The 26,134-nt window shown below is 37.8% G+C and overlaps 1 protein-coding gene across 1 annotated transcript in view; it reads left to right on the top strand.

The window, feature by feature from the left end:
- SLC1A6 (solute carrier family 1 member 6) overlaps positions 1–25,927 on the top strand; it is a 28,508-nt gene extending 2,581 nt beyond the window's left edge. The window contains exons 2-10 of the mRNA XM_051972010.1: positions 2,476–2,730; positions 3,056–3,193; positions 4,513–4,717; positions 8,679–8,721; positions 9,063–9,406; positions 13,888–14,121; positions 15,950–16,144; positions 18,983–19,117; positions 19,553–25,927. Of these exons, the coding sequence (XP_051827970.1) occupies positions 2,523–2,730; positions 3,056–3,193; positions 4,513–4,717; positions 8,679–8,721; positions 9,063–9,406; positions 13,888–14,121; positions 15,950–16,144; positions 18,983–19,117; positions 19,553–19,745 (1,695 nt within the window). The 5' untranslated portion in view covers positions 2,476–2,522 and the 3' untranslated portion in view covers positions 19,746–25,927. The remainder of the gene's footprint in view (positions 1–2,475; positions 2,731–3,055; positions 3,194–4,512; positions 4,718–8,678; positions 8,722–9,062; positions 9,407–13,887; positions 14,122–15,949; positions 16,145–18,982; positions 19,118–19,552) is intronic.
- The last annotated feature ends 207 nt before the right edge of the window (positions 25,928–26,134 follow it).

Below are 26,134 nucleotides of genomic sequence, written 5' to 3'. Positions count from 1 at the left end.
AGTCTCACAGGGTATAAGTCTAGTATTTTGCTATGTTATACCATCCAGCAGGACAAATTGACAAAATATTTAATAGAGAGAAAATGATTGACAACTGATGTGGAAGTCATCTGAGAATCAACTCTCTGTAAAGTCAATTCACAGAGCAATTGGAGCAAAAACCAAAATTAATGTGAAAATTAATAAAGGATAAAAATGAGATGAAACTATGTTAATTATAATAGCTTTAATGGCCCCAATTTAAGCAAGTGGTTGACTCCGTAAAATAGAAAATAGATATAAGTAGACACTGGTTCTATCACAATTTCTTAGAGAAATACTGCTATCCATGAGTTACCACCAGGAGAAAATCAGAGGAAGCATAAAACTGCCTCTTCAAAAAATACATGATCTACTTGATAAATCCAGAAGCATGGTAGACATAAGCAGAAAAGATTTGAGTATCAATTTAAAAACAAAAATAACAACAACAATAACACCCTCCAAAAAATTGTAGAAGAGAATGTGAAAAGATTAAGTGCAATTATTTTTCACCAGACAAGCAAAAAAATTCGAGGAGAGAATTAATTTAATCCAACTAAGTGACATAATTCCAGGAGCTTTTGTATACATAATTAGAAGGAGAGCAACCAACACACTTGAAATGGAACAGATCTGTAGGCGTTTTTAGATTGGTTCAGTATTGTTAGTAATACTTATAGAAATGCTACATTTGTCTTTCCCCTCCTTAGTTCATTGACTCAGGATGTAGCAATAACATTTGAGATTCATAGCATCATGGAAAAGGCGCTGACTCTGAAGTTAGGATCATGGATTTGAATCCTGACTCTGCTTTTAAAAACTCATATAGCCTTGGGGAAGTCATCCCACCTGCTATGGATCCCATTTTCCTTATTTGTAAAATGAGAGATTGGGACTGGATAACTTTTAAGTCTTTTTCAGCTCTAAAGTTTATATCTTTAATATGAAATTCATCCTTTCTATTCATCTCTTCAGTTGATCTTGTGATCATCTGGTCCAAGTCTAAATGACAAAGAGGGTGGAATACTCTTGCAAGCAATCTTTAATTGCAAGATAATTGGTAGGCAAGGGCTTCACTTGTTAGAAGGAAAGAGCTATGACCCTTAGAAAAAGTAGGAAATGTGAATATCCTTCAACCAACAATATCCTTTAAAGAGCTTGGAAAGAGTAATATTGATGGTAGCCTAAGTTCTTTGCAATTGACAATAGGAAAAGAGAAAAATACTGAGGACAAAATAGGCCCCTAATAGAAAGGCAACAATTTTGGTTTTATTCAGTTAATATTATGCAATTATGGCTATCAGAGCCACTTAAAAGAATGGAAAGATCAAGAGACTTAGGTATGTGTCAGGTAGAAAGTAGCCTTCTATGTGAGGTGTTCTTAAGGTTTTTCCACTTGTGACTCCTTTTTGCCTGAGAAATTTTTATGTGTTCTCAGCTATGTAGGTATATAAAATAGTCATACAAATGAAATATTTTCTGTTAATAAATCATAATTTGCTGATAATAAAGCATAATTTTTATGCGACCCCATGTATATAAGTATATAAAATACCAACCCAGGTAAAATCCAAACTCAGGTATTATTCTGTCTAGGTACTCAAGTTTTTTGGTTCAAATGTAACTCACACAAACTATTCAGACCAACTGCCCCTTAGTTTTCCATGGAAAACCCCAATTGCCTTTGGCTCTAAAGCAGTACCTCCCATATATCTGTATACTTATATAAAATAGGCATACAAATTAAACATTTGCTGATAAATCATAATTTCACATTCAGTTATGTGACCCCATATGGGTTGCGACCCATAGCTTAAGAAGCTTTGTCCTATGTGATCCAGCTGGTATCACATTCTCATGAGAGTATTAGAGTTTAGTATTAGTATTAGAGTATGAGTATTACATTAATCTAAGAGAAGATCACTAGATCAGTGAACTTATTTTTTAAAAAAGTATGACAATTGTATTTAAATTTAATTGATTTTCTTTGTAATCTTATATGCCGTATTTAGTTAAAAACATGATTCTGAGGTGTCCATGGGTTTCCCAAAGAAGTCCCAAAGGACTCCATGATAAAAAATAAAAAGATTATGAATCTCTGTCCCAGAGTTTTCTTTGCTATCATCAGAGACTTTTCGATTGCAGATAGTATCACCATTTTCATTTTTAGCTTGAAAAAGGATGAACTCTCTGTTATTCCAGCTAGTAGTCTCATGCAGGGTTCTGTAAAGCTAACTACTCGTTCTCATCGTTCTAGCCACTTCTACCTCAACCTTCTAAATTGAGTTTCTCATAGATTCATGCACCCCTATGTGTAGCCAACCTCTGAATGTGGAGGAACTTAAAAAGCATTTCTTTCCATGTTGCCTCTCCCTCGTTCTTATTTCTTTCCCCACTCTCTCCGCGTCCTTACCTTTACTGCCCTCCTTTCAGCCCTTGCTCTTTTCTCCCCAGAGCTGGGGCTCCCTGTGTGCTTTCCCTCCAAAGCACTGTTTCTAAGGATGAGTAGCCACGCCAATAGCCTTTTCCTGAGGGAAAGTGTTTCCCAACGTCTCGGGAGGCAAAGTTGGCTACAGGGGTTGCAGGACTCCATGCAACAGCGTGCTGCTCGAACCCGGTTGCAAATCCAAACTATGAACCGGGAGCGATTGTTCCGATTCCTACGAAGAAACGCCTTCATTCTTCTTACAGTCAGTGCTGTGATCATAGGTAAGCACGAGAGAGTGGTTAGAGACACTTCTGTCAAGGGAGTGGGTGTTTATTGGATGGATGACCCTTTACATCTAAGTCTATATTGATGGGGTTTGGGAAGCAGTTTAGATTGGGTTGGTTATAAACAGTAGAAAACAGACTATCTCCGTGCCCTCACTGCATAGATTTGGTTTCTGAAGAGATCTTTTCTAGGGCTGTCTTGATAGGCTTCAGCTAGGTTAGTTTCCTTTAAGTAGTCCCCTACAAATGCCCTTAAGCTTCCTATCCAGGAGACCTACAATTTCTTGCTGCCTTTGTTTACCACAATTTTCTTGCCCTCTAGGGATCAGCCTTGCCTTTGCTCTACGCCCTTATCAACTGACTTATCGACAGATTAAATACTTCTCTTTTCCCGGAGAGCTGCTAATGAGAATGTTGCAAATGTTGGTTTTGCCTCTCATTGTCTCCAGCCTCATCACAGGTAAGGAGTCCCTATACCCACCTCCAGAACTATCACTTTCTTCCCAGTGTCCCACATCTGGGGATATTGTTTTGGCCCATGACTATGTGTAAAAATACTCACTACCTTGTCCCAGATCCTTGAATCTGGAGTCATTGGTAACCTTGAGTAAAACCGATGTCCAACCTGGAGTATTATTCTGTCTAGGGACGCAAGTTTTCCTGTTTAAAACGTGACTTATACCAACTACTTAGACCAAGTGCCCTTTACTTTTCAAAAGTAAAACCCCAATTGCCTTTGGCTCTAAGAAGACACTTCCTTTTATTCTTTGTTTCTTCTCACATCTTTTCACTAATAAGGTTGTGAGAGCATATATGGGATTTTTTTTTTTTTTTTGAGAGGGTAATGGAAGAATGCTGGACTTTGGGGATGCAGCCATGTTATGAAGACAAAAAGTCAAAATAGAATCAGGGGAATGTTGATGGAAGGAATAAAGGGAGTTAAAATGTAGCCTTCAGATGGGTAGTCAGTGATGGTCTACGTGGTCTGTATGTCTGTGTATATTTTGAGGCTTTGGGAAAACTGGATTGGTTCTATGAGATTAGGATGGGAATATGAATAGCCAAAGAATATATATGCATGATTCCTACATGATTTTGGAGTAGGGCACTGGAGAATACCAGTCTAGGGCTCTTCTCATTAGGACTTAACTCTGATCTCCAGAAAATTCAGCTCTCAGGCTCTCTGTGATAAAAAATAATTCTGTATCCCTAAAAGTGACTTGGTTAGAGACCATGTGGTGAATTGTTCTTCTGTAAGGCCATCCATGAAATGATCCCTAGAACTGCCTATTATGTCTGGGGCAAAGGGAAAGTTGGAGCATGGCTTGTCCTGCTTCTTGTCCCAGGATAAAATGTGTGGTTTCTAGAGCCAGAAATATCAAGGCATGTTTTGGGCAAGAGGAGAGCTGGGAAGTATATGGATAGGAGGGGATGATAATGGCAATGGAGAAGTGGAAGATTGTGCAGTATAGTAGGGAGAGGTAAAGTTGGATGAACCAGTGGAAAAGGGATATAGCAAGAGGGCAGATCAATAATGTCAGATGAGGATTGGTTAGGATTGAGGATAACTAATGAAGCAGGGATGGAGTGGGATTTGAGGAGTCCAGTGGGAGTAGGCATAGAATTGTTGGGATAAGGACTAGGGATAGGTGAGGGAGAGAGAGTCAATGAAAGAATGGTATTAATGGTGGGTAGACTGGGGAAAGAGAGGTAGGTGACACAGAGGAACTGATGTGTTAGAAAAAGTAAAGCAAAGAGATGGACTGTGGTTTCTCCCAGGTATGGCATCTCTGGACAACAAGGCTTCAGGGCGGATGGGGATGCGGGCTGCTGTTTACTACATGGTGACAACGATCATTGCAGTCTTCATTGGCATCCTCATGGTCACTATCATCCATCCTGGGAAAGGATCGAAGGAAGGGTTGCACCGGGAGGGCCGCATTGAATCTATCCCTACAGCTGATGCCTTCATGGATCTTGTCAGGTTAGCGTTCGTTATTCCTGTCAAATCCAGAAACATTTCTCTTCCTATCCCCCAAGACCAGCAGGCATGTATCTTTTTTTTTTTTTTTGGTGGGAGTCCAGTTCCATTGAATAAGGAGAGTGTGGTCATGAAATTACATGAGCCAGTGGGAATCTGTTATGAAATTCTGCTTATTGATCTGAGAGCCAGGATTTATAGGCTCTTTAAACTAATATTGAAATAACACTGAACTTTTTCAGGCTACTTAGTATACATTCCAAGGTTACAGGGATATATCATTTCTAATATTCCAGCTTGATGTTAACTTTAAACAGTAACTAGTAGTAATTATCTACTTATCTAACAATCATAAATTGGAACAATTAGTAGTAACAATGTACTTATCTAACAGTCATAAATTGTAGCAATTAGCAATTGCAAACTACTTATTTAACAGTCATAAATTGTATAGTTTGTGATGAGTTGTGCAAATTATATACATTGTTCACTAAGATATCTTAAATTCATCTCAAGCCTGTTTCTCATCACTGTCAAGAAAAGATGCTTTGAGCCAATGCTTTGAGCTGTGTAAAAGCCTGACAGAGAGTAGGTCTCAAGTAATATCTGAACTGGACTCTTCCTGTACATGGACTTATTCAATATTGGCCCTCTATACTCTTTCTTTCTTTCTTCATTGCCAGTTAATCTGACAGCTTGGGATAAGTAGTCTCCATGCTATTCTTTTTCTTATTTCATGAGGAAGTCATTTCTTTAAGCTTACTGTAAATACTTTGAGGACAGTTACTGAATCTTATGTTTCTCAGCACCAAGCATAGAGCTGAACATATCAAAGTATTTCATAAATACTTTATGCTTAGTTGATGATTTGATTCTATTCTTTTTGTGACTCTGAAAAGGGACTTTACCTTTCTGCATCACATTTTACTCATTTCTAAGGTAGGAAAATAATAGGTTTACTACATATCTCACTGGAAGATCAATTCACTTTTGGATGACTATTAACTTTTCTCTCATATTAAGCTGAAATCTCCTTCTTTTTAATTTGATCTTTATTCTATGTCTGAGACAAGAGCAAATCTAATCCTACCCCCCCACAGCAGTTTTTCAGATATGTCTAGTCTTACCTCACTACAGCTCAAGATAAAAGACTTTGTGGGATGGAGGTTATAACCAGAATATAGCTATGGAACGGCATACCTAATTTAAAAAAGAGTAAGATGGGGGGAAAAGGCCTACTAGTTCAACAACTTACTGTTTTTTAAGCAGGGAGGAAATGTAATGTGATTTTCCCAATGTTGCATAAATAGCCATTCCCAAACTTGTAAATTCTCTTTAGAAGTATATTAATGAAAAAAAAATGTCAACGAATCTGGGCTATTGTCAGTGTGGGTATTCTCTCCATTATTAACCTTGGATGATTTTTGTCCTTATTTTTATATAAATCCATAATTTCATCTAGATTGCTTGACAATGCATGAATATCGATATAGTTTGATGACTGTCCATCAGATATTCCTTTCTCTGAGTCCAGGAGACTGTGAGGTGCTTGAGAGGAAGACTACTTTACATGTGTTCTTTCTTTGTAGTTCCTGCCCTTAGCAAACTGCCTGGCATGCAGTAGACATTTAATAAATGCTTATTGACTGGCTGACTGGCTTGATCATCATATCTTTTTTAGATATTCTTTATAATGCATTTCCTTGAAATTCTTCATGGATAATACATTGTATCCAATATTTGATTACCATATCCTGAATAAAAGACCCTATGGATGACTCACATTTTTAATTCTTTGTATGCTAGTACAGTGTTCAATGAATCAAACCTATTTGACATCACCAGAAGAATTTTTTTGAAATGGACTTTGTTTTCTGAAGGAGTATGTACTCATTAAAAGCATTACACAATTTCCCAAAAAGCAATTTCTTCCTTTTTGTTCAATAATACATTTGGTTCATTGTCCATTTATGATAACTGCCCAAGGTCTATATTCTGAAATGCCTGCTCTGTAGGTTGTATATCCAATTGCATTTCATACTCTGGACAATAGTCATTCTTTATCCAGTTGGTTTTTCCTCTGTGAATAGTTAGGGAAATGGCATCACAAGGATTCTTAGCTTTTAGAGTTGGAAGCAATTTGATGTAATCTTCTCACTTTATATATGAGGAAACTGGGACCCAGAGCATTGAAATTACTTAGCCTAATCTTACATAGATAGTAAGAACAGAACAAGGATAAGAACCAAATTTTCTGCTTCTAAAAGCAGACCCTGTCTTCAGGGAACTTACAATTGAGTCTCTGAGTAGTTAAATGACTTGCCCATGGTCTCACAGCTAACAAGTGCTTCAACTTGAACTTTAAATCCAGGTATTTTGACTATTTTATTTAGTTAAAAAAAGCTTTTTGGGAGCAGCTAGATGGTTCAGTGAACAGAGCATCAATCCTGGAGTCAGGAGGACCTGAGTTCAAATCTGTCCGTAGACACTTAATATTTCCTAGTTGTATGACCCTGGATAAGTCATTTAACCTCAATTCCCTTAGCCAAAAAAAAAAGTTTTTTGATGCTTAAAACTATTTTTTATCACTTACAATCCCTTCTCCCGATCCATGGAACCCTTCCTCAGAACAAAGAAATCTTCTGATTATCTATGATCATGCCCTATTAACTATATTCTTTGATATAGAAGCAAATACATATTAATATGAAAGTGAGAGCAGCTTGCAAAGGATTGCTGTGTTGTAAAGAAAAGAAGGATGGTAAAGGATGGACCAGGAAACTCATATCAATAACACCTGCTAGAGGGAGCTGGAGACTAGAGGAGCTGTTTAATAAGCTAAGTTGCTGCTATTCAGAGGCTCCCCTGTGACTGGAGACCATGACCCTCACAGGTCAGACAGAGTTGGAGCTAGCAATTTTGGCATCCAGGCAAACATAATTAAATGTCCTCAAATCAGTTTTTTTAAGACAAATTCAACTGAAGGGGAAGAATGATGCAGTGACAACCCAATGGGTGTGGGGAGCCAGTCCATGAAGAAGCTCACCTAAGTTGCCATGTTTTTTTTTTTTTTTAACTGTAATTTCTTAATTGTTCTTGCTAATTAGGTACTAAACATAGTTGTTTTGCTGTGAATGCAGACAATATTAGCATTTTTAAAATTTTGGTGCCCTAGGGTAAAACCTTCTCACCTAAGTCTTATAATAGCTGTGAAATCAGGGCTGCTGGGTTCTTGGCTTTTTTATATGATATTATTCTCAGCTCAATGAACATGACTCAAGGTTAGTTGTTAGCAGGTGTGATCAGGAAAGGATGTGTGTGTGTGTGTGTGTGTGTGTGTGTGTGTGTGTGTGTAGAGGTACTCGAATTTTGGTATTTCTGGTAGTGAAATAATTTGTGAGATAGCTGATCAGTGATGATAATATGGTCTTCATGAGATCAGGGAGAATTATGATCTAGATGAGATCATTGAATTTAGAAGTAAATATGCTACCTGTTACCTTGGAAAAATTAGTTTCCGTAGATGGGGACTAAAGCTAAAGTACAGTTTTAAGAAAGAAGATGGAGGAGAGATCAGATTTTACTTATTTCTGGTCCCTCTCCATCCTCACTACTTTAGCTGGAGGCAGTAAGGCATAGTAGAAACAGCACTAAGCTTGGAATAAAATGCCTTTGGAACTTTTGTATTACCAGCTAGGTGATCTGGGGTCAACCATTTCCTCTGTCTCAGTTTCAGTTTTCTCACTTATGAAATGATGAATTTGGATTGGGGATAGCTAAAATACTATATATAATAGTTCTAAAGTACTTTTAGCTATGATAATCTGCAGTTCCTTCCATTTATGTTTTTGAATGTTCTTTGTGGTAAGGTCCTGTCTATATCTGAGGTTCTATGTTTTGTAGTTATACTATTCTTTATTTATTTATTTAGTCTTACTATTTTCTCACCCTTGATTCTTTGCAGGAATATGTTCCCACCCAACCTTGTGGAAGCCTGCTTCAAACAGGTGAGGGAAGAAGGTCAAGGTTTTGTTCATGAGGTTAAAGTTGGGCATAAGGACGGTAGTCAAGGGGTCCAAGGATGGGAGGAAAAGAGAGAGGTCCTTCTAAGGATTGGTCAGGGGGCCCTAGGACACTTCTATAGGTGAACACACCTATCAAATGACCTTAAATTAAATTAAATGTAAAGAAGGTCTCATGTGCTACATAGAAGGTAACATGAAGGCTGAAGCTTTAGGTTGAGGGAATATTGAAACTTCACAGAAGTTCAAAGTTAGAAGAGACCACTGAAAACATTTAGTTCAACTTGTTCTTAGTTGTGGGCGGGGATTGATTTTTCTGATTTCAGTTCAAGACCCAGTACAGCACCAGAGTGGTGACCAGGACTGTCATGAAGATGGAAAACAGAACAGGACTGGGTATCTCTCCTTCACCTCTTTCTTTAATGGACAACGGTACTAGTGTCTTGGACAATGTTACGCGTGCCCTTGGCACCCTACAAGAGGTAATGAGTTTTGAGGAGACTGTGCCTGTACCTGGCTCAGCTAGTGGAATCAATGCTCTGGGCTTGGTGGTATTCTCAGTCAGTTTTGGCCTGGTCACTGGCAGCATGAAACAAAAGGGCCATGCCCTGAAGGTATTCTTCAACAGCCTCAACGAAGCCATCATGAGACTCGTTGGTGTCATTATCTGGTGAGTGAAGCAGGCTAGATCTATGTTTAGAGTTTGAGGTAGAAGGGGTTAAGAGTCAGAGTTGAATGAGAAGGATGGAAGATACTAAAGGAGTAGTGTTATTGGCAATCAACCAATCAATACACATTAAGTACCTAGTGTGTGTCAGGCACTGTGCTAAGGCTGGAGATACAAGAAACTTAAAACCAAATGAGGGACATAACCTGTAAACAAACATATATAAAGCAAGTTATATACATGATTAGTGGCTATAGAGGGAAGGCACTAGAATTAAGAAGTGTGGGGAAAGATTTTCTACAGAAAGTGGGATTTTAATTGAGATTTAAAGGGATTCAGAGAAGTCAGGAAAGTAGAGTTAAAGAGGGAGAGCATTTCAGGCATGGAGGTCAGTTAAAGAAAATGCTTGGAAATGATAGAGGGAGTGTCTTGTTCATGGAATAGCCAGGAATACAGCATTGCAGGATTGAAGAGTAAATGTAGAGAAGTAAAGTATAAGAGGCCTGGAAAGGTGGGAAGGGGGAATATATTATAATGGGCTTTGAACACCTCAAATAGACTAAGAAATCAGTCAGAGACTCCTAAGCTGATGGAATGGGGTGGGGAGGAGGGACTTAAATTGAGGTGTAGGGAATCTAATTATGGAGAATAATCATAAGCTTGGAGAGGATGTCAGAAGAGGAGGGTCATGAAGATGCATGATTCAGAATGGGGGAGGAGACTGGGCAGAGAGAAGGATAAAATTGGTTAGGGTGATAGTTAAGGAAGGAGGAGATTGCATAAAGGTTTAATGAACTCTGTTCCCTGGGGATATGGCCTATTTGGTGAAGTGAAGGCCATGGGACCTCAGGGATTTGGGGAGTGAATGAGTAGAACAGACTTGAAGCTTGCATATTATAGGGGCAAGTTATTAGGCAAAGGCTCTTCTCTTTGGAAGATCCCAAAGTCATCATCATAGCTTGAAGAGTTCTAAGCACCTCTCTGGGCTCTATCTTGGCTCATTGAATTTAGGATTTAAAATGTAAACATAATAATCCTATAATAGTGAACACAATTATCAAAATGGGCTGATGTTTTTATTTCACATTAACAGTCATTCTCCTTCCCAGCTTTGTGTGACTAAAAGAAATACAGACTTGCTTTATATAAAAGTATATTTACAAAATGGGATCAAAAATGTAAAAGAAAGAAAATATAATAGGTTTTAGTATAATAGAAACAGTATTTCATTTGAAGTCAAAGGACCCGGCTTCCAATTCTGATTCTGCCATTCTGTGTGACCTGTGTGATCTTGGTTAACATCTCTGAGTATCAGTTTTCTTGTCTGTAAAATGAGGGTATTGAACTAAGTAACTACTAACGTTCTTTCTAACTCTTAAGTTTATATTCCTCCGATCCAAATACACTTGCAAATGTGAGACATCATTTGGTGTAGGAGTGTGTGGGCAGAAGTAGAAAGAGCTTTGGCTTTGGGATTAGGAAATGGATTCAGATCTTGTCTCTATCTCATAATTGACAGCTGTATGTTTATGGGCAAATAAATCCCTTAAACTCTCAAAGATTTAATTTCCTCCTCTCTAATGAGAAAGAAATAAGGATAATACTTACCCTATCAGCCCCCCAGATTTATTGGCAAAGCTTAATAAAATCACCAAACTCTATAGAAATGAAATCTATCATAATCATCTTAAGAAATTCGATGCAAGAATTTTGCAGATCATGGCAGTTTTTCTTTGTGCTGATGCCCCCACCACATGTGTGCACATTGGAGAAAAGCAAGTTTGTGTATTAAAAAAAAAAATTTAGAGTTCTAAGGTATGGGTACAAATATTATCAGTAAATTATTCCCCGTGTAACTTTGGGGAAATTCCTTACTTTCTTTGACCCTCCATTTCTCTATTTCTAAGAAGAGGGGGTTGGATTAAATGATCTTTTTGCAGTTGTAAACATGAGAAAGAAAACTTATCAAAAACCATGTGCTTTATATAGTTGTGATTGGAATGATACTAGAAGAGCAATTTCTACATGTGCCACTAGAGGGTACTCAGCCCATTATTATCTAGGAGTTGCTCTAAACCCTCAATAATGCTCTATGGATGAGCTGAGAAAGCACCCTTAGCCTTTCAATGACTTGAAATTCTATCCTGGCTAATGAATACAGTATTTAAAATGTAAAGAAAATTGTCACATAATATTTTATTTTTCAAAATTGCCTCATACTCCCATTTTCCATTAAGATTCTAATCTTTTCCCCAACTTCATATAACTTAAAGAAATACATGTTTGTGTTATAGAATGCATTTACTGAAAAAAATAAAAATTGAAGAAACATTATTAAAACTCCAGACCAAATTTCTCATTATGGTAAAGATCTGAACCTCCCCCTTTTCCCCTCTCCTTCCAGTTTTTTGCTTAAGTGTTCCCAGTTCTCCTCTTTTGAGGAGATTGTAATCCTGCCCTCAACTTTCACAGCAAATGGGAAGAAGAAAACCTTTTACTAGTCAACTCCTGATCCTTCTTAGCTGATTGCCAGATCAGCATCCTTGGCTCCCAGGAATTCCCAGAAAACTTTTTCACAGTCAGGTGGCAATCTCTGCCCATGATGCATCTCCATTTGGCTTACTATGTGCCCTCATCTTGGCTTCTACTATCATGATGTCATTGCTAGGCTGAACCCCCTGTAAGTTTGGGGTCCAAAGTGGCTGACATTCTTGGTCACTTATCCTGCTTGCCCAATTGATCATCGAGCAGTCTATTCCCTTGTTTTATTCCATGCAACGAGTTGACCTTTCAGAAACTCCAAAAGGTAATATGATTAAATTTTATGTTATTAGTTCCTGGCAGTTTGCTTCCAGACTCATGAAATTCCTCTTCTTACATGGCCCCTAACAGATGCAGGGCAATGTTCACAGGTGAGGGAAGCTGTTTCAAAGTCAGTTTACATTGACAAATGCTTCACTAATCTCCTGTACAAATGCACTCTTCTCATGAGATTTACAATTCATTGTAAAATAGATGGTGAAAATAGATGTTTACATCTCCTCCCCCAAGTTCATTGTTTAATTTCACAGAGCCCAGGTTAAGAACCCCTGATCTAGGTCAACCTTCTCACCTTGCAATGAGGAAATTGAGATTCAGCTAATATTAATCATTAGTAATAATAACTAGAATTTTATAGAACTTTAAGTTTGGTAACATACTTTACAAATATTCTCATCTGTAAAATGAGAGGATTGAGCATAATGATCCTCAAGATCTCTTTCAGCTCTAAATCTATGATACTACTTCCTTTTCTCCATTTTTTTAACTCATGAAAGTTCTAGAATGGAAACTCCAAAGGAGCTCTAGAGACACTGAGTCCCAGCTAAGGGAGTTAGCTGAATGAGCTTCTGTAGGTAGGGGTAACCTGCAAAGTCTGAAGGTGCTCTCATTCTCACAACAACCCTGTGAGATAATTTCTTGCTACTGTTATCTCCATTTTGCAGATGAAGAAACTGAATCAAGCAGAGATTAATCACTTGCCCATGGTCACACTGCTACTAAGTGTCTGAGGTGGGATTTGAAATCAGGGCTTTCTGACCTGAGGTCCAGTGCTCTATCTCCTGCTATATCAGGTAGAACTGACTTGTCCTATCAGCCCCGCCAGATGCCTAGAGGTCAGATAGGTAGATGGGCATGTTTTGTGGCTCCATAGTCAGTAGCTTCTCCATTACACTATGTTATCTCCTTTAAAAGGAGAATTTTTTCAAAAAGAATCCTTTAAAAGAGAAATCTAAATCAGGGACAAGATGATGCAATGAAAAGAACACAGAATTTGAAACAAGAAAATAAAAAAAAAATTTTAAGTCTTAACTTTATCACTTTCTAAGTGTGTGACTTTGGAGGATTATACCAGGAATCTGATAGGAATAGAGCTGGTCTGAGAGAGAGAAAGAGAGAGAGGGGGGGGGCTTGGCTTGGCAGGACCAAGAAGAAGGGGAGAGGAGGTCAAGAGGAAATGGAGAGAGAACCAGGGCTGTCATGCTTTCACTCTGTTCCTGTAGTAGGGAATGAGCAATGTGAGTTGAGTGCTTCTGAAGGCTGAGTCTGGCTCTGAGGCAGTAATGTTGCCTTGGCAGGAGGGGAGATGTTGGAGGAGGCAGGACCACTCATTTGGAAAAAAACTCTATGCCCAATGTTCATCTCAAACCTCTTAGCTTCAAAGATTGTATAGCTATCCTTCCACTTGTAGAATAGAGGGGGAGGGAAGAAAGGAAGCTAATGGATATTTGGATGCCTGTAATGGCAGAGGTCCAGACTTGGCTAAAAATGTCATTAGGAAATTAACTACAGGTAACTACAGGTACAGAGCCAACTCTTGGCTCTGGGTCCTAGGGAGCTAGACAATAAGACTTGGTAGCAGTTTCCCAAAAAAGAAAATTTGACCTTGGCTAGGAGTGAAACCAGGGAATTTTCTGACACATATACTTTGGTCTGGGACTCAGGTATGCTCCTGTGGGTATCCTCTTCCTCATTGCTGGGAAGATCCTAGAGATGGAGGACACAGCTGTGGTTGGTGGACAGCTGGGCATGTACACACTGACTGTCATCGTGGGCTTGCTCATCCATGCTGGGGGCGTTCTTCCACTCCTCTACTTCCTCATCACACACAAGAACCCCTTCCCCTTCATCGCTGGTATGCTGCAGGCTCTCATCACAGCCATGGGCACTTCTTCCAGGTACTGACTCCCCAACCATGGGCCCCTCCTTCACCTTCAGCTCAGCTTTAACCTCCTTTCCACCTACCCCTTCTAGTTATCTAGCAGCCCCTCTTAAAGCCTTTCCAGGCATGATCTGATGCTTTATCCCCAACCAAAGGTGGAATACTGTACCAGATTTTTAGTTCCAGATTTAGGAAAGACATTGACAAATTGGAATTGGCCTAGAGTAGGGTGATGAGGATGGAAAGAGGATTAGAGATCAAAAAAATAGTAACTGCCTATTCTAAAGTAGCATTACTGCACAACTGTGTGTGTGTGGTGTGTGTAGTACTTAAATGATTATAAAGCATTTGCTTGACATCTGAATTGAGTAGCAAGAGTATTATGTTCATTTTTACAGATGAAGAAACTGAGGGTCACAGACGTTCCCTGATTTGCCCAGTCATACTCAGCTAAATATCAGAGCAGGGATTTGAACCTAAGTTGTCTGATGCCAAGTCCAAGACTCATTCTACCATATGCTTCAATGTCTATTTGCTACCTGACCTCTTTCTTGTTTCCTTGTTCTTTGTCTGGTTATTCAGAATCTAACACCTATTTTGCTCTCAATACTCTCTCACACACATCTCAAGAGTACAAAAGCTATTTTAAAAAGTTTTATTTACAAGGAAAACCTTCCCTCAGGTCCTCCTGTGATACCTCACTATGGTGCAGTGATGACCACATCTTTACCCCTCTGGCTGGTCAATATATTAGATAATCAGCTTAGAGAAGGGTGGAAAAATCCATTGCTGGAAGGAGGATAAATTATGGTAGTTTTTTTTATTATAATTACTCGTGAGTTCTGTATAGTAGAGATAGGAAGAAAAAATATACATCTATATCTATATCTAATTAGGTGAAGAAATTCAAGGTTCATATTATATCAGAACTCCAAATTAACCAAGAATTAGGCATCTCTTTTCAAGGTCAAAGGACAGAACCTCCAGAGCCCTTCTCAGGGAGCTTGCCTAATAGCTTGGGCTCAATGGATCTGAGCTTTGTAGGAGATCTATGTGGGTCTTAGCCACAGGTCTATTGGAAGGAGAGTCTTAAACTCAAATCTTTTCTTTGCTAGTGATCTGCTGGTGACATTAGGCAATTCTTCCTCTGCTAAGGCCTCGATTTTCCTTCCTGCAAAATGAGTGTGGGACCAAACACATCTAGGGTTTTTTCTAATACTTTGAAATCTGAGGATTATATGGTTCCACTAGGAAAAAAATCACTAGGAAGGAACTGAAGTGCCTGGAGTCCTATTGGGTTACAGTTATCTTTGATTGTCTTTCACTATCCTCTTTCCATACTCCAAACCCATTCTAAGTGCTCAAACTTCCTCAAAGTGTGCCTTCTTAAATCTATCCTCTTCAGACAGCTTTCATCCCCACTTTCCTCAGGACCCTGCCCCAAAGAAGACTAAAAGAATTTTGCTAAAGTGATGAGATAATTTGTGCTGTTCTGTCCAGGTAATAAATCATCTTTTAGATTGGGACCTTTCCAAGCCAAAAGCATGAGAGATGTGGGGACTTGGGGCTCAGAAAGCAATGTGAGAGATCTTTCTGACACCCCTTCATTAATAGCACATTGGTGACGACCTGGTTCACTTGAACAAAGGGCTAGGTTAGCCTCCCTATTGGTCCCCAAATTATTTTCATCATTTACAAATTGAGTCTATAAGATTAAAAATGTGCTTTCTCAAAGCCAGAGGACCTGGGCTTTTAGTCTCTTCTTGGCCCATGCCCCTCCAAGGCATTTTGTGGTCCCTCCTGAGAGGTACCCATGAAATGCTCCTGGAGCCCTATCTCCCCAGCTCAGCAACTCTGCCCATCACCTTCCGATGCTTGGAGGAGAACCTTGGCATGGATAGACGTATCACCAGGTTTGTGTTGCCTGTGGGAGCAACCATCAACATGGATGGCACTGCCCTCTATGAAGCCTTGGCAGCTATCTTCATAGCCCAAGTCAACAATTATGAACTCAACTTGGGACAGATCACAACTATCAGGTGAGTGCTATCACTGATGCTGTGTTTGACATGAGGGAGACGCTTCCCTAAATGGTAAGGGTAAAGGTATAGAATAGGCAATGGATGGAATTGTGAGAAGAGAGAAACTATTTATTGATTGGTAGTGGTAGGGGGTGGGGTAGAATTGAGATTGAGGCTAAGTGATGGGAAAGTAGAGAGAAATCTGAGTGAGTGATAGGCTATTGAGAAAAGGAGGGTTAAGAGGATTCACTCATTGGCTAGAGGGGAAAGGCATAAAGTAGAGTTTAAAATGATTCAGTTTTAGGGTGTTGGTGAAAGGAAGAAATAAGTGATAGGGAACCCAGAGATGAGTGGTGGTGTAAAAATGGATAGTAGCCATACATTGCTTCAGGGTGGGCTTCATAATGTCTCCCCTACATCTTGCTAGGGTTGCACTGTCCAAGATCTTTGCAACTGCAGGAGTCAATTTGATAAATTCTTAGATTCTGGGTGACTGCTTTCCATTCCTGTGAGACTGGTTTATAAATTGGAGGCCATATGATTAATTCATACTGAGAAATAAAGAAACCTGGGCTGAGAAGAACTCTCATATTGGCTGCTAGGGAATACCCTGCACAGTGAAAAACTTCAGGATATCAGAATTAGAAGGGGGATTAGAAGGCATCTACGTATGGCAACCTTTGGCTCAATGCTGGATCTCTTCTCCAGCCACCTTGAAAAGTGGCTATTCAATGAAATACCTTCAGTGACACAACCTCACTGTGTAGTACTCAGTCTCAGGAATAGTACACAACCAAGGAGATAGCCAATTTCTACTTGTCATATCCTTCTTTAGGTTGATTCCAATTTGACCTCCCTTCAACTTAAATCTGTTATTTATATTTTTTTCTGAAGCAAAATTATGATATTCTTGTATCTTTATTTTTCCTTTTCTCATTTTAATTATTATATTTTAAACTTAAATGCAAAATAAGAAAAAATTGCCATGTGCACAGTAAAATATGAGAGGATTAAAAATATAAAGCAATAATTTTCATTATGAGAAAGCCCATATAACAAATACTATACATTGTATTCAGAGTTGTCTGTCTTTTCTTTGCTTCCTTGTAGGTTTTTAAAGTTTTCTCCTATGCACTTTTTACTTTATTTTCTTCCTCTTCCTTCACTCCTCAGAAAACTACAATTAAGCACATTTATATATTCACATATAAATATATATTTAGATGCATATTTATACATATATACAATACATATATATGCACATTCATATCTATATACATACAATGTATATACATAGATATCTATAATCATACACATAAATATACATACATATATATGTATATATATATATATGATCGTACTGTGCTTATTTCCAATTGTCCTGTTTCTCTGGAGGTGGATGGCATCTTCCTTCATAAGTCCAGATCTTTCCATATTTTTCTCAATTTGTCAGTTCATCCTTTCCTACACCTCCACGATGTTCCAACCTTATATTGTCTAGTTATTTTAAATAGTTTAAAACAATATTGACTAATATGGTTGACATAGTACAGTTTCTCTATTTTTATCGTTTGATTAAATCTATTTTAGGTTTAACTTTGTCTGAAATCATGATGACTATCCCTGCTTTTTTATATCCTGATCTTTATGTTTGTATGTATCTCTCATTTTTATAACATTTCCTGAAAGCAATATATTATTGAGTTCAATTTTAAAATCTATTATCTGTTTCTATTGGATGGATGAATTCATTGAATTCACATTCTGAGCTAAAATTATTTGTTGTTTATTTTCCTTCTTTCCATTTTCCTCACTATCTTTATACAATTTTTTAATCTGCTATCACTTGCCACGTTATGAGCAAATTCATCCCATTCGTATTCTAAGTAAGAATTACTTGTATATTCTCCTCCTTATTTTCCCTCAGTACTTTTCTCACCTTATTCCTCTTATTCCTCACTCCTCTACTTCTACCCCTGCTACCTTTCCCTTCTATTCCTTAACTTGTACACCACTGCAAGAATCCCTCCCTTCCCCTTTCCTCTTCCCCCCACCCATTCCTTTGCCTTCTTATTTCTTTCTGAATTTAAAAAGACTTATGCTTTTCTGGGTATGTATATGTTGTTCCCTGTTTAATCCATTCCTGATGTGAGTAAAGTTTCAGCACTACCTGCCCAACCCCCTACTAACTTCTTCTGTATCAATTTTTCCTTTTTTTTGGGTTTCATTTGTATGAGATAATTCCTTATTTTCCTCTCTCCTCACAGTTTTATTGTTTTTTTTTAATCATCCAGTCATACTCTGCTCAATCCAAGCCTTTCTTTCAAACTACTTAAATAAAAACAACAGTAATAAAAGAACTGCTTATATTTTCATAAGAAAATAAACAAGAGAGAAGTAAACAACTTGAACTTATTGATATTCTTATAGTTGGTTCTTAATATTTATATTTTTCCTGGATGTTATATATCAAATTTTCCTTTTTCTGTGGAGTAAATTTGGGAAACAAAAAGTTTTCTAATCTACTTCACCATCTTCCTAGAATCTCCTCCCAGTCCAATATTTTTCACACAATAATAATTTGCCACAATATTGCTCATGCTTGAATACAAATTAGACTAGATACCTTCTAAAGTCCTACCCAACCCTGAGATCCTAAGAAATAGTAAGTAGTTGTCACCAAGGGAAAAGGACTCTCAAATACACATAACAGGTGATCAATGATTTTTTTTTCTCATGGTATTTGTTGTTCAGGGACACAATGTTCCAAGAAAATTGACTTATCTTCACAACTTTTCCTTTTTCTTCTTGCTTTCTCTCCTTCTATGTCCCCTTGAATCTGTCTTCATTTGGCAGCATTACAGCCACAGCTGCCAGTATAGGGGCTGCAGGCATTCCCCAGGCTGGCCTTGTCACCATGGTCATTGTGCTTACATCAGTTGGGCTCCCAACAGAAGACATCACTCTCATCATAGCTGTGGACTGGTTCTTGTAAGTACATCCAGGGATGGCATCTTAGCTGCCCTCATGTTTGTTGTCTTTCACTTTTAAGAAGTCTCAGTTCTCATTTCACCAAGGGCATAGAAATGTCAGGGTTGAAAGTCACCTTTTTAAAGCTTAGAACACAAAATGTCAGAACTTGCCATTAGAGACAATAGGGAAGGAAACTGAGTATCAAAGAAGGATAATGATTTATTCAAGATTACAGAGTGATTTGGGACATCCAGCTTTCTATTCTTAGTTTGGCAACTACATAATTGATTAAAAAAATGTTCCTAGCTATGTAATACTCCCTATAAACATTTCTAGAGTAGGAGTAACTGAGGCTTGTCCCTTTGCCTTCTCCCAAATATTATTATCTCTTCAAACCACATATCTTCTCCCAATCTATGTTTTTCCATCAATTTCTTCCTTTCTTCCTCCCAGGGACCGCCTCCGAACTACCACTAATGTTCTGGGGGATTCAGTGGGTGCTGCCATCATTGAGCATCTGTCTCGGAAGGAGTTGGAGCTGCAGGATGCTGAACTAAGCCTCCCAAGCCTCGGAAAGTCTTATCAACTTATCGCTCAGGAGAAGGGAGCCAATCGAGCTCGGGGAGGCAATGAAAGCAATATGTGAATGACTGATGGGTCCCCAGGCTAGAGCCAGAGTCAAATTGCCCATAGCTGGAGGACTAGAAACCCATGTCTGAGGGTTCCTGGCCCATCTGGTTTTGAGTCCAAAGGCACCAGCTGCTCGGCCCTATCTGGATCCTTTAGAAGAAAAATAATGAAAGTTTCTACAAGGTTTCATTTCCTGCTCAGTATGTTGGGAGTTAACCTTCACAGCCTAGGCATATGGGGTGATATGGATATGAATAAAACCCAGCTCATCCTAGGATTTCTTGAGGGGGGAAGGGAGGGAACTGCCCTGTCCAAATGTTCTCTGGGGAAGAGGGGGAAGGGAAAAGTCTCTGTTCCTGTGATGCTGGACTGTGTGTCTCGGAAGCCCTTGTGCTAGTGTTCCCAAGGAAGAAAGAGAAAGAAAAAGTGTTAGAGCATCTCCTGGGAAGCTAGGAGGAGGAGGGAGAGGAGACTAGGTAGCAGCAGTCCCTAGTCTAGGGTTCCTTGAGAAGGAAAGGGAAATTGAGGGGAGAGAGTGGCATGAGAAATGGTCTTTGTCTCTCTGCTTGAAGATCCAGACCTTTTGCTGGTACAGACGCCCCTCCCCCTAATCTTGGTCCCAAGTAAATCTTCCTATTCACCTTTCCTCTGTGTTCTTTTCTTCACTCCTCATAATTTATAATCTTCAACAATGTAAGATGGAAGTATCCAACAATGAACACTCACTTGGTCACAGGCTGAATCTTTCCCTTTCTTGTATTTCCTGCCATAGACCACAAAGACTGCTCTGTAGGCTTTCATAACACCTCAGAATTGAAGCCATCCAGTCCAACCTGTACTTGAATAAAAATTCTCTCTTCTATCCTCTAACTTCCTAGCTTCTTCCCCTGCCTTTATCACTTCCAAGTTTCTCAAAATTTGCAGTAAAGAAAAGGGGTTTTTGGGAGAAAGAATCTTAAGGTTATAGTTTCAGGGGAAATAGATGCTTTACAGGATCACAGATACAAAGTTGGAAGGGATAATCTCACATGTATGAATATTGCACCTCTTTCTAGAAACACCTTCCTCCCATGGATCCTATAAGTAGACAGGCCAATGGACAGGGCTAGAATAACATTACTTAGAACCAATACATGGTAGTTTGAGCTTGAAATATCCTGCTTCTATACTTCTTGCACACCTGAAAATATTGAATCCCAGCCTTTTAGTACCCTGACTCCCTCACGTCTTGTTTGGTTTAGGTCAATGATTTTCAAATTATGAAACCCTTTTTATGATGTAAAATTATTTTCATAATTATATTAATTTTAATATATTTTATATTAATTTTATTTATTTTAATTTCTAATTTGGTGAAAATGAATGGTAAAACCCATCAAAACTAATTCTTTTTAGGGTTCTCAATAATTTTGAAATGTGCAAAAGGCTAAAAAGCTTAAGAAACATTGGTCTAGGCTTTAACTTAATACATGGTCTTTTATAATTATACAAATTTATCTCACTAAGATTATCTTCTTCCTGACTTTATGTGACTCAAAGAGATACACACTCATAGTGTAGGGTAGTTCTCATTTATTGAATGATATAAGAAAGAAAAACCACTACATTAAAATATTTCTACCACTGAGAAATGGTTGCATCAGTAAAACCTGAAATCTACAGATTTACGTTAGTACCATTCTTCAGCCAGGTGTTCTGGGCATACCTGGATTGCCTTCATAGAAGTATTTTCCAGCACTCCATTTTTAAAGCCCATGGCGGGGTGGGAAGAAGAAAGGGAAGCAGGGAAAGATCAACACTCCTGCTTCCACAATCAGGCAATCAAAAGATCCAAGGTTAAGAGCCACTTTGATGTTCTCCCAAGGAGGTTATCACTTCTTTCCATTCTTCCCCTTTAACTTTCCCTTCAGCATGCTGCCATAAACATTTTCTTGCTGGGTCTCTTCTGGTATATTGACCAAAAAACAACTATGAAAATTCAAAAACTGCTAGCTTTGATCCACAGTAACCTAGGTATACTGGGTATCTTCCCCTCAAAGCAAGTTCATTCTCCAGTGCTCATTTCTTTCAATTACATTGGCCACTATTTCCAAACAGTTATAATAAAACCATAGACTTAAAGCTAAAAAGGATTTCAAATTATCATCTAGTCCAAATCCTTTCATCTTATAGGCAAGGAAATGAAGATCCACAGTGGTCAAGTGGTTTGCTAAAGATTGTAAATGATTTTCAGAGTTAGGATTTAATCTCAGGTCCTCTGACTTCAGAGCAAGGATAATTACAGGGGAGGAAACCCCAATGGTTTCAAAATCCAGAATACATATAGATGAGGAAACTATGCTGCAGAGATATTAAGGTCATATAGGTAGTGAAAATCTGGACCTAGGTTGTCTGACTCCACACTCTGTATTCTTATTTACTGTACCTATTTGCTGATTCCTGGGATATTTAATAATGACAAAAACAGCAGGGAAAACATCAAAAATAGCTAGAACTTATATAATTCTTTAAAGTTTTCAAAGTACCCTACAAATGTTATTTCATTTGAATTTCACAACAATTCTGGGAGAGAGATGCTACTATGAGTTCCTTTTACAGTTGAGGAAGCTGAGGCACATAGAGGTTAAATGACTTGCCTGTGGTCACACAACTATAAGTGACTGAGGTCAGATTTGAACTCAGGTCTTCCTTATTCTAAGTCTAGTACTCTATCTATTGAACCCAAGCTCTTAGCCAAAAATTATTTTTTAAAAATAGAAACACCAAACTCATCTCAACAAACACATATTGCGTACTTGCCGTGATCAAAGCCCTGAACTTGGCACCAAGGCAATACCTAAATTAAAAAAAAATTAAAGACATAGTCCATACAGGTAGGAAATTAAAGATGGAATGTGCAGTACATGACAGAGAAGTTATGTAATATACACAAAAAATAAATCAAAGCTATGAGACTAATATAGTTTGCATAGATTCTAGGAAGGAGAGTATGTTACAATATCTCATACTATTGTTTTAGACAAGGAAACAAAATGTGTAACACAATTACATAAATTAAAAACTATGAATGATCAGACTCTTGAGTAGATTTTAATGGTTCAATGGTCAACAAATTGATTCAGATTGAATGTAAATAGCAGTCATTTCTGCATTGGCCAGAAATCTTGAAGGTCTCCCCCTTCCAAATTAATTCACTTATTCATTCATTCATTTAGTTTTCTTTTTGACTAGGTGAAAGAGGAGATTCTTTCCTCATTTGCTACCTACCCTTAATCACTTATTCGGTGTGACCTGAGAAAATTGAGACCTGTAGAAGACCTTAGCTTAAGAAGGCCAAAGTCTTACATTTCATGCAGGGCTATCTCCAGTCATCTTGATCTACATCTTGTCATTGGATCCAGATGGCTCTGGAGAGAAAATGAAGCAGGTGACCTTGCACAGTCCTCCCTCACTTGAATCCAATTCCCTTGCATGTGATGGCATTGCCTTCCTGATGCCATGGTCTTCTTCCAGAATGAAGCTCTGGTGGCCAGGAATCTGTGATGATCCCTGAACCATCCAACATTTTTATCAATGATCTGGATAAAAGTCATCAAATTTGCAAATGACATAAAATTGGGAAGGATGGGGGCAATTTATATGATAGAAGGGGGATACAAAAAGATTTTTACAACTGAGAGCTGAATCTACTAAGATAAAATTCAATAGGCACAAATATAAAGTTTTACAAAATGGGAAAAGCTTTGTCATTCAACAGTTATTATGAAAGACCTTTGGAGTTTGGTGGACTGAAAACTCAAAAAGACAAATTCAGCAATACAATGTGGCAACTGCCAAGACTAATAAAATCTTGGGTTACATTAAGAGAGAAATAAGTTTTAAGAATAAGAAGATGATCATCTCTCTGTACTCTGCCTTCAAGATCATACTCATCAGGACTCTTGTATTTTTTTCTGGACATTACAGTTCAAGAACAGCATTGACAACTTGGAGAGCAAACAGAGGAGGACAAAGAGGATGCTGAAAGGTCTTGAATTCATGTCACATATGTTCTTTCTTAGATGAGAAGTTTAGTAATGGAGTTTCTTAATCAAAGGCTATGAACATTATAGGCACTTTGTTGGCATAATTCCAAATTGATTTGCAAAATAGTTGCACTATTTCACAGCTACACAAGCAAAGTCTGAATATGCCCATCATTGAGCAATTCCTTCAATACTGACTGTGGTCATTTTGATTACCTTTGTCAATTTTCAAGATGTAGGTGGAAATGGCAGACTTGTTTTCATTTTCTTATTATTGGTGATTTGGCTTAGTTGCAATTTGTCTTTTGAGAACTATTTGTTCACAGGTTTTATCCATTTGTATACTGAGGAATAGTTATTAGTCATTTATGTATTTACATATAATAAACATACATTTTTGTATAGTTCACATATCTTGGATATACCCTCATTATTGAAATTTTATCTTGGATACATTAATTTTGCCATGATAAAAGTTTTTCATTTCCTTGTAAAGTTTTATGTTTTGTAATTGCCTATCTCTTACTTGTTTAAGATTATATCTATGACTCTGCCTTTCTTTAAATTCAATTCATGAATAAGTTAAGACATCACCTTATGATGTTTGGTCCTCTTCAAAAAATAAGGACAATCAACAACAATACCTTTCTTTAGCTGCAAGATATGATCTGTTTCTATGCTATTTAAAAAAAATAGTATGGTATTTAATATTATGGTTCAGTATCCATTTGGGCAGCTATGTGACGCAGTGGAAAAAGGACTGGGGATGGAGTCAGGAAGAACTACATTATAATCCAATTTCAAATACTAACTCTGTGACCCTGGCTGAGTCACTTAACCCTCTTTCCTTATTTGTAAAATGAGCTGATAAAGGAAATGGCAAACCAACTCCAGTATCTTTGCTAAGAAAATCCCAAATGGGGTCACAAAGAGTCAGATACAACTGAAAAATGACTAAACTGATTCTTTTGGAATTTTTGTATAACACATCATAATCTATTGTTAAGCCTAATTTCTGTAAGAATTTTTTTCTAGTTTTCTCAATTGTTTTTATCAAATAAATAGGTAATTTGTTTTCTTTCTGGATCCTACCACTGTGAGCAGTCAGTGGTCTTCAGACCATTATGGGTCTTCAGAGTACTACTGGACATGGCCAGCCATATTCTTGAGAAGAGTCAGGAGCCAAAGGAGTGGGAAAGAGGAGACAGCTTTATTGCCAATCAGTTACATGTTCAGGAACTCCTCTCCCCTTGACTCTCCACTTGTCTTCTTTTTTATACCCTATAGCTCCCAGTGCCACATATAAGCCTAAAGAATTGTAGCCAAGTTAAAGCTGGGGAGCGTCTTCTCAGATCTTTGTGTTCACTCCTGCTCATTCATCCCTGGTCAAGGTATTCTCATGCTTAACAGCAAACATCCTGAGGTGCTCAGCAAAGTTTAACAATCATAATCTCAGTTTGATGGAAAACAGGCTCTGAGTACATACACAATGGAGTCTCTAAGTACCAATAGCAGTTCTGCTTGTACCCATTCTTATTCACTGTTGCTATCCATTAACCTGATAAATTGACCCTGCACTAACCCACCTTAGTATTTTCTCATTTTCTCAGGCTAAGTCTTCAACAAGGCTCCTAATAGTTTTCCATTTTATTAAATTCTCTGTTAGTGAATTCCATTGTTTCTGCTTCTCTTTTGTGTAATCTGTTCCATAGATATAACTCTGAATTTTAAATTAGATGGTTTTGATGAATGCTGCTTTATAGTATCGTTTGAGGCCTGGAATTGCTATCCCTCCTTCATTCCTTTCTTTTTCCATCATTTCCCTTGCTATTTTAGGTTTTTTCCCAATGAATTTTTAAAATTTCTTTTTATCAATTTGTATAATTCATCTCTTTGGTAATTTGATTAGTATAGCCTAAAAGACAACCTTGAGAGTAATGTCTTCTTTATTATATTGGTATGGTCCAATCATGGGCATTGTATTTTCTTCTATTTACATTATTATTTTTTTTAATTTAAGAAATACTTTGTAATTGAATCTATACAAATTATTTGTGTGCTTTGGTGAATTAATCCCCACATATTGTATGTGTTCTGTAGTTATTTCTATGAGATTTCCTTTTCTATTATTGCTTCCTGGATTTTGCTATTATTAAATAGAAATGTGGTTGAATTTTGAGGGTTTGTTTTTTAGCCTAAAAGTTTTGCTAAAGCTATTTCCTTGATTAATATCTTTCCTGATTCCTAGTATTTTCCAAATATGTTGTTAATCTTATCCGCACTCCTGTCAAATTTATTGTATATATTTTATTTTTACTAATCTATGTACATCTTGAATTTTCCAGCCCCCATAGAATATAAAGTCTTTGATAGCAGGAAC

Source organism: Antechinus flavipes, chromosome 1, assembly GCF_016432865.1.
Source record: "Antechinus flavipes isolate AdamAnt ecotype Samford, QLD, Australia chromosome 1, AdamAnt_v2, whole genome shotgun sequence".
In the NCBI taxonomy this organism is placed as follows: domain Eukaryota; kingdom Metazoa; phylum Chordata; class Mammalia; order Dasyuromorphia; family Dasyuridae; genus Antechinus; species Antechinus flavipes.
The sequence above is the reverse complement of the archived record's forward strand: the minus strand, read 5'-3'. Positions and strand labels throughout refer to the sequence as shown.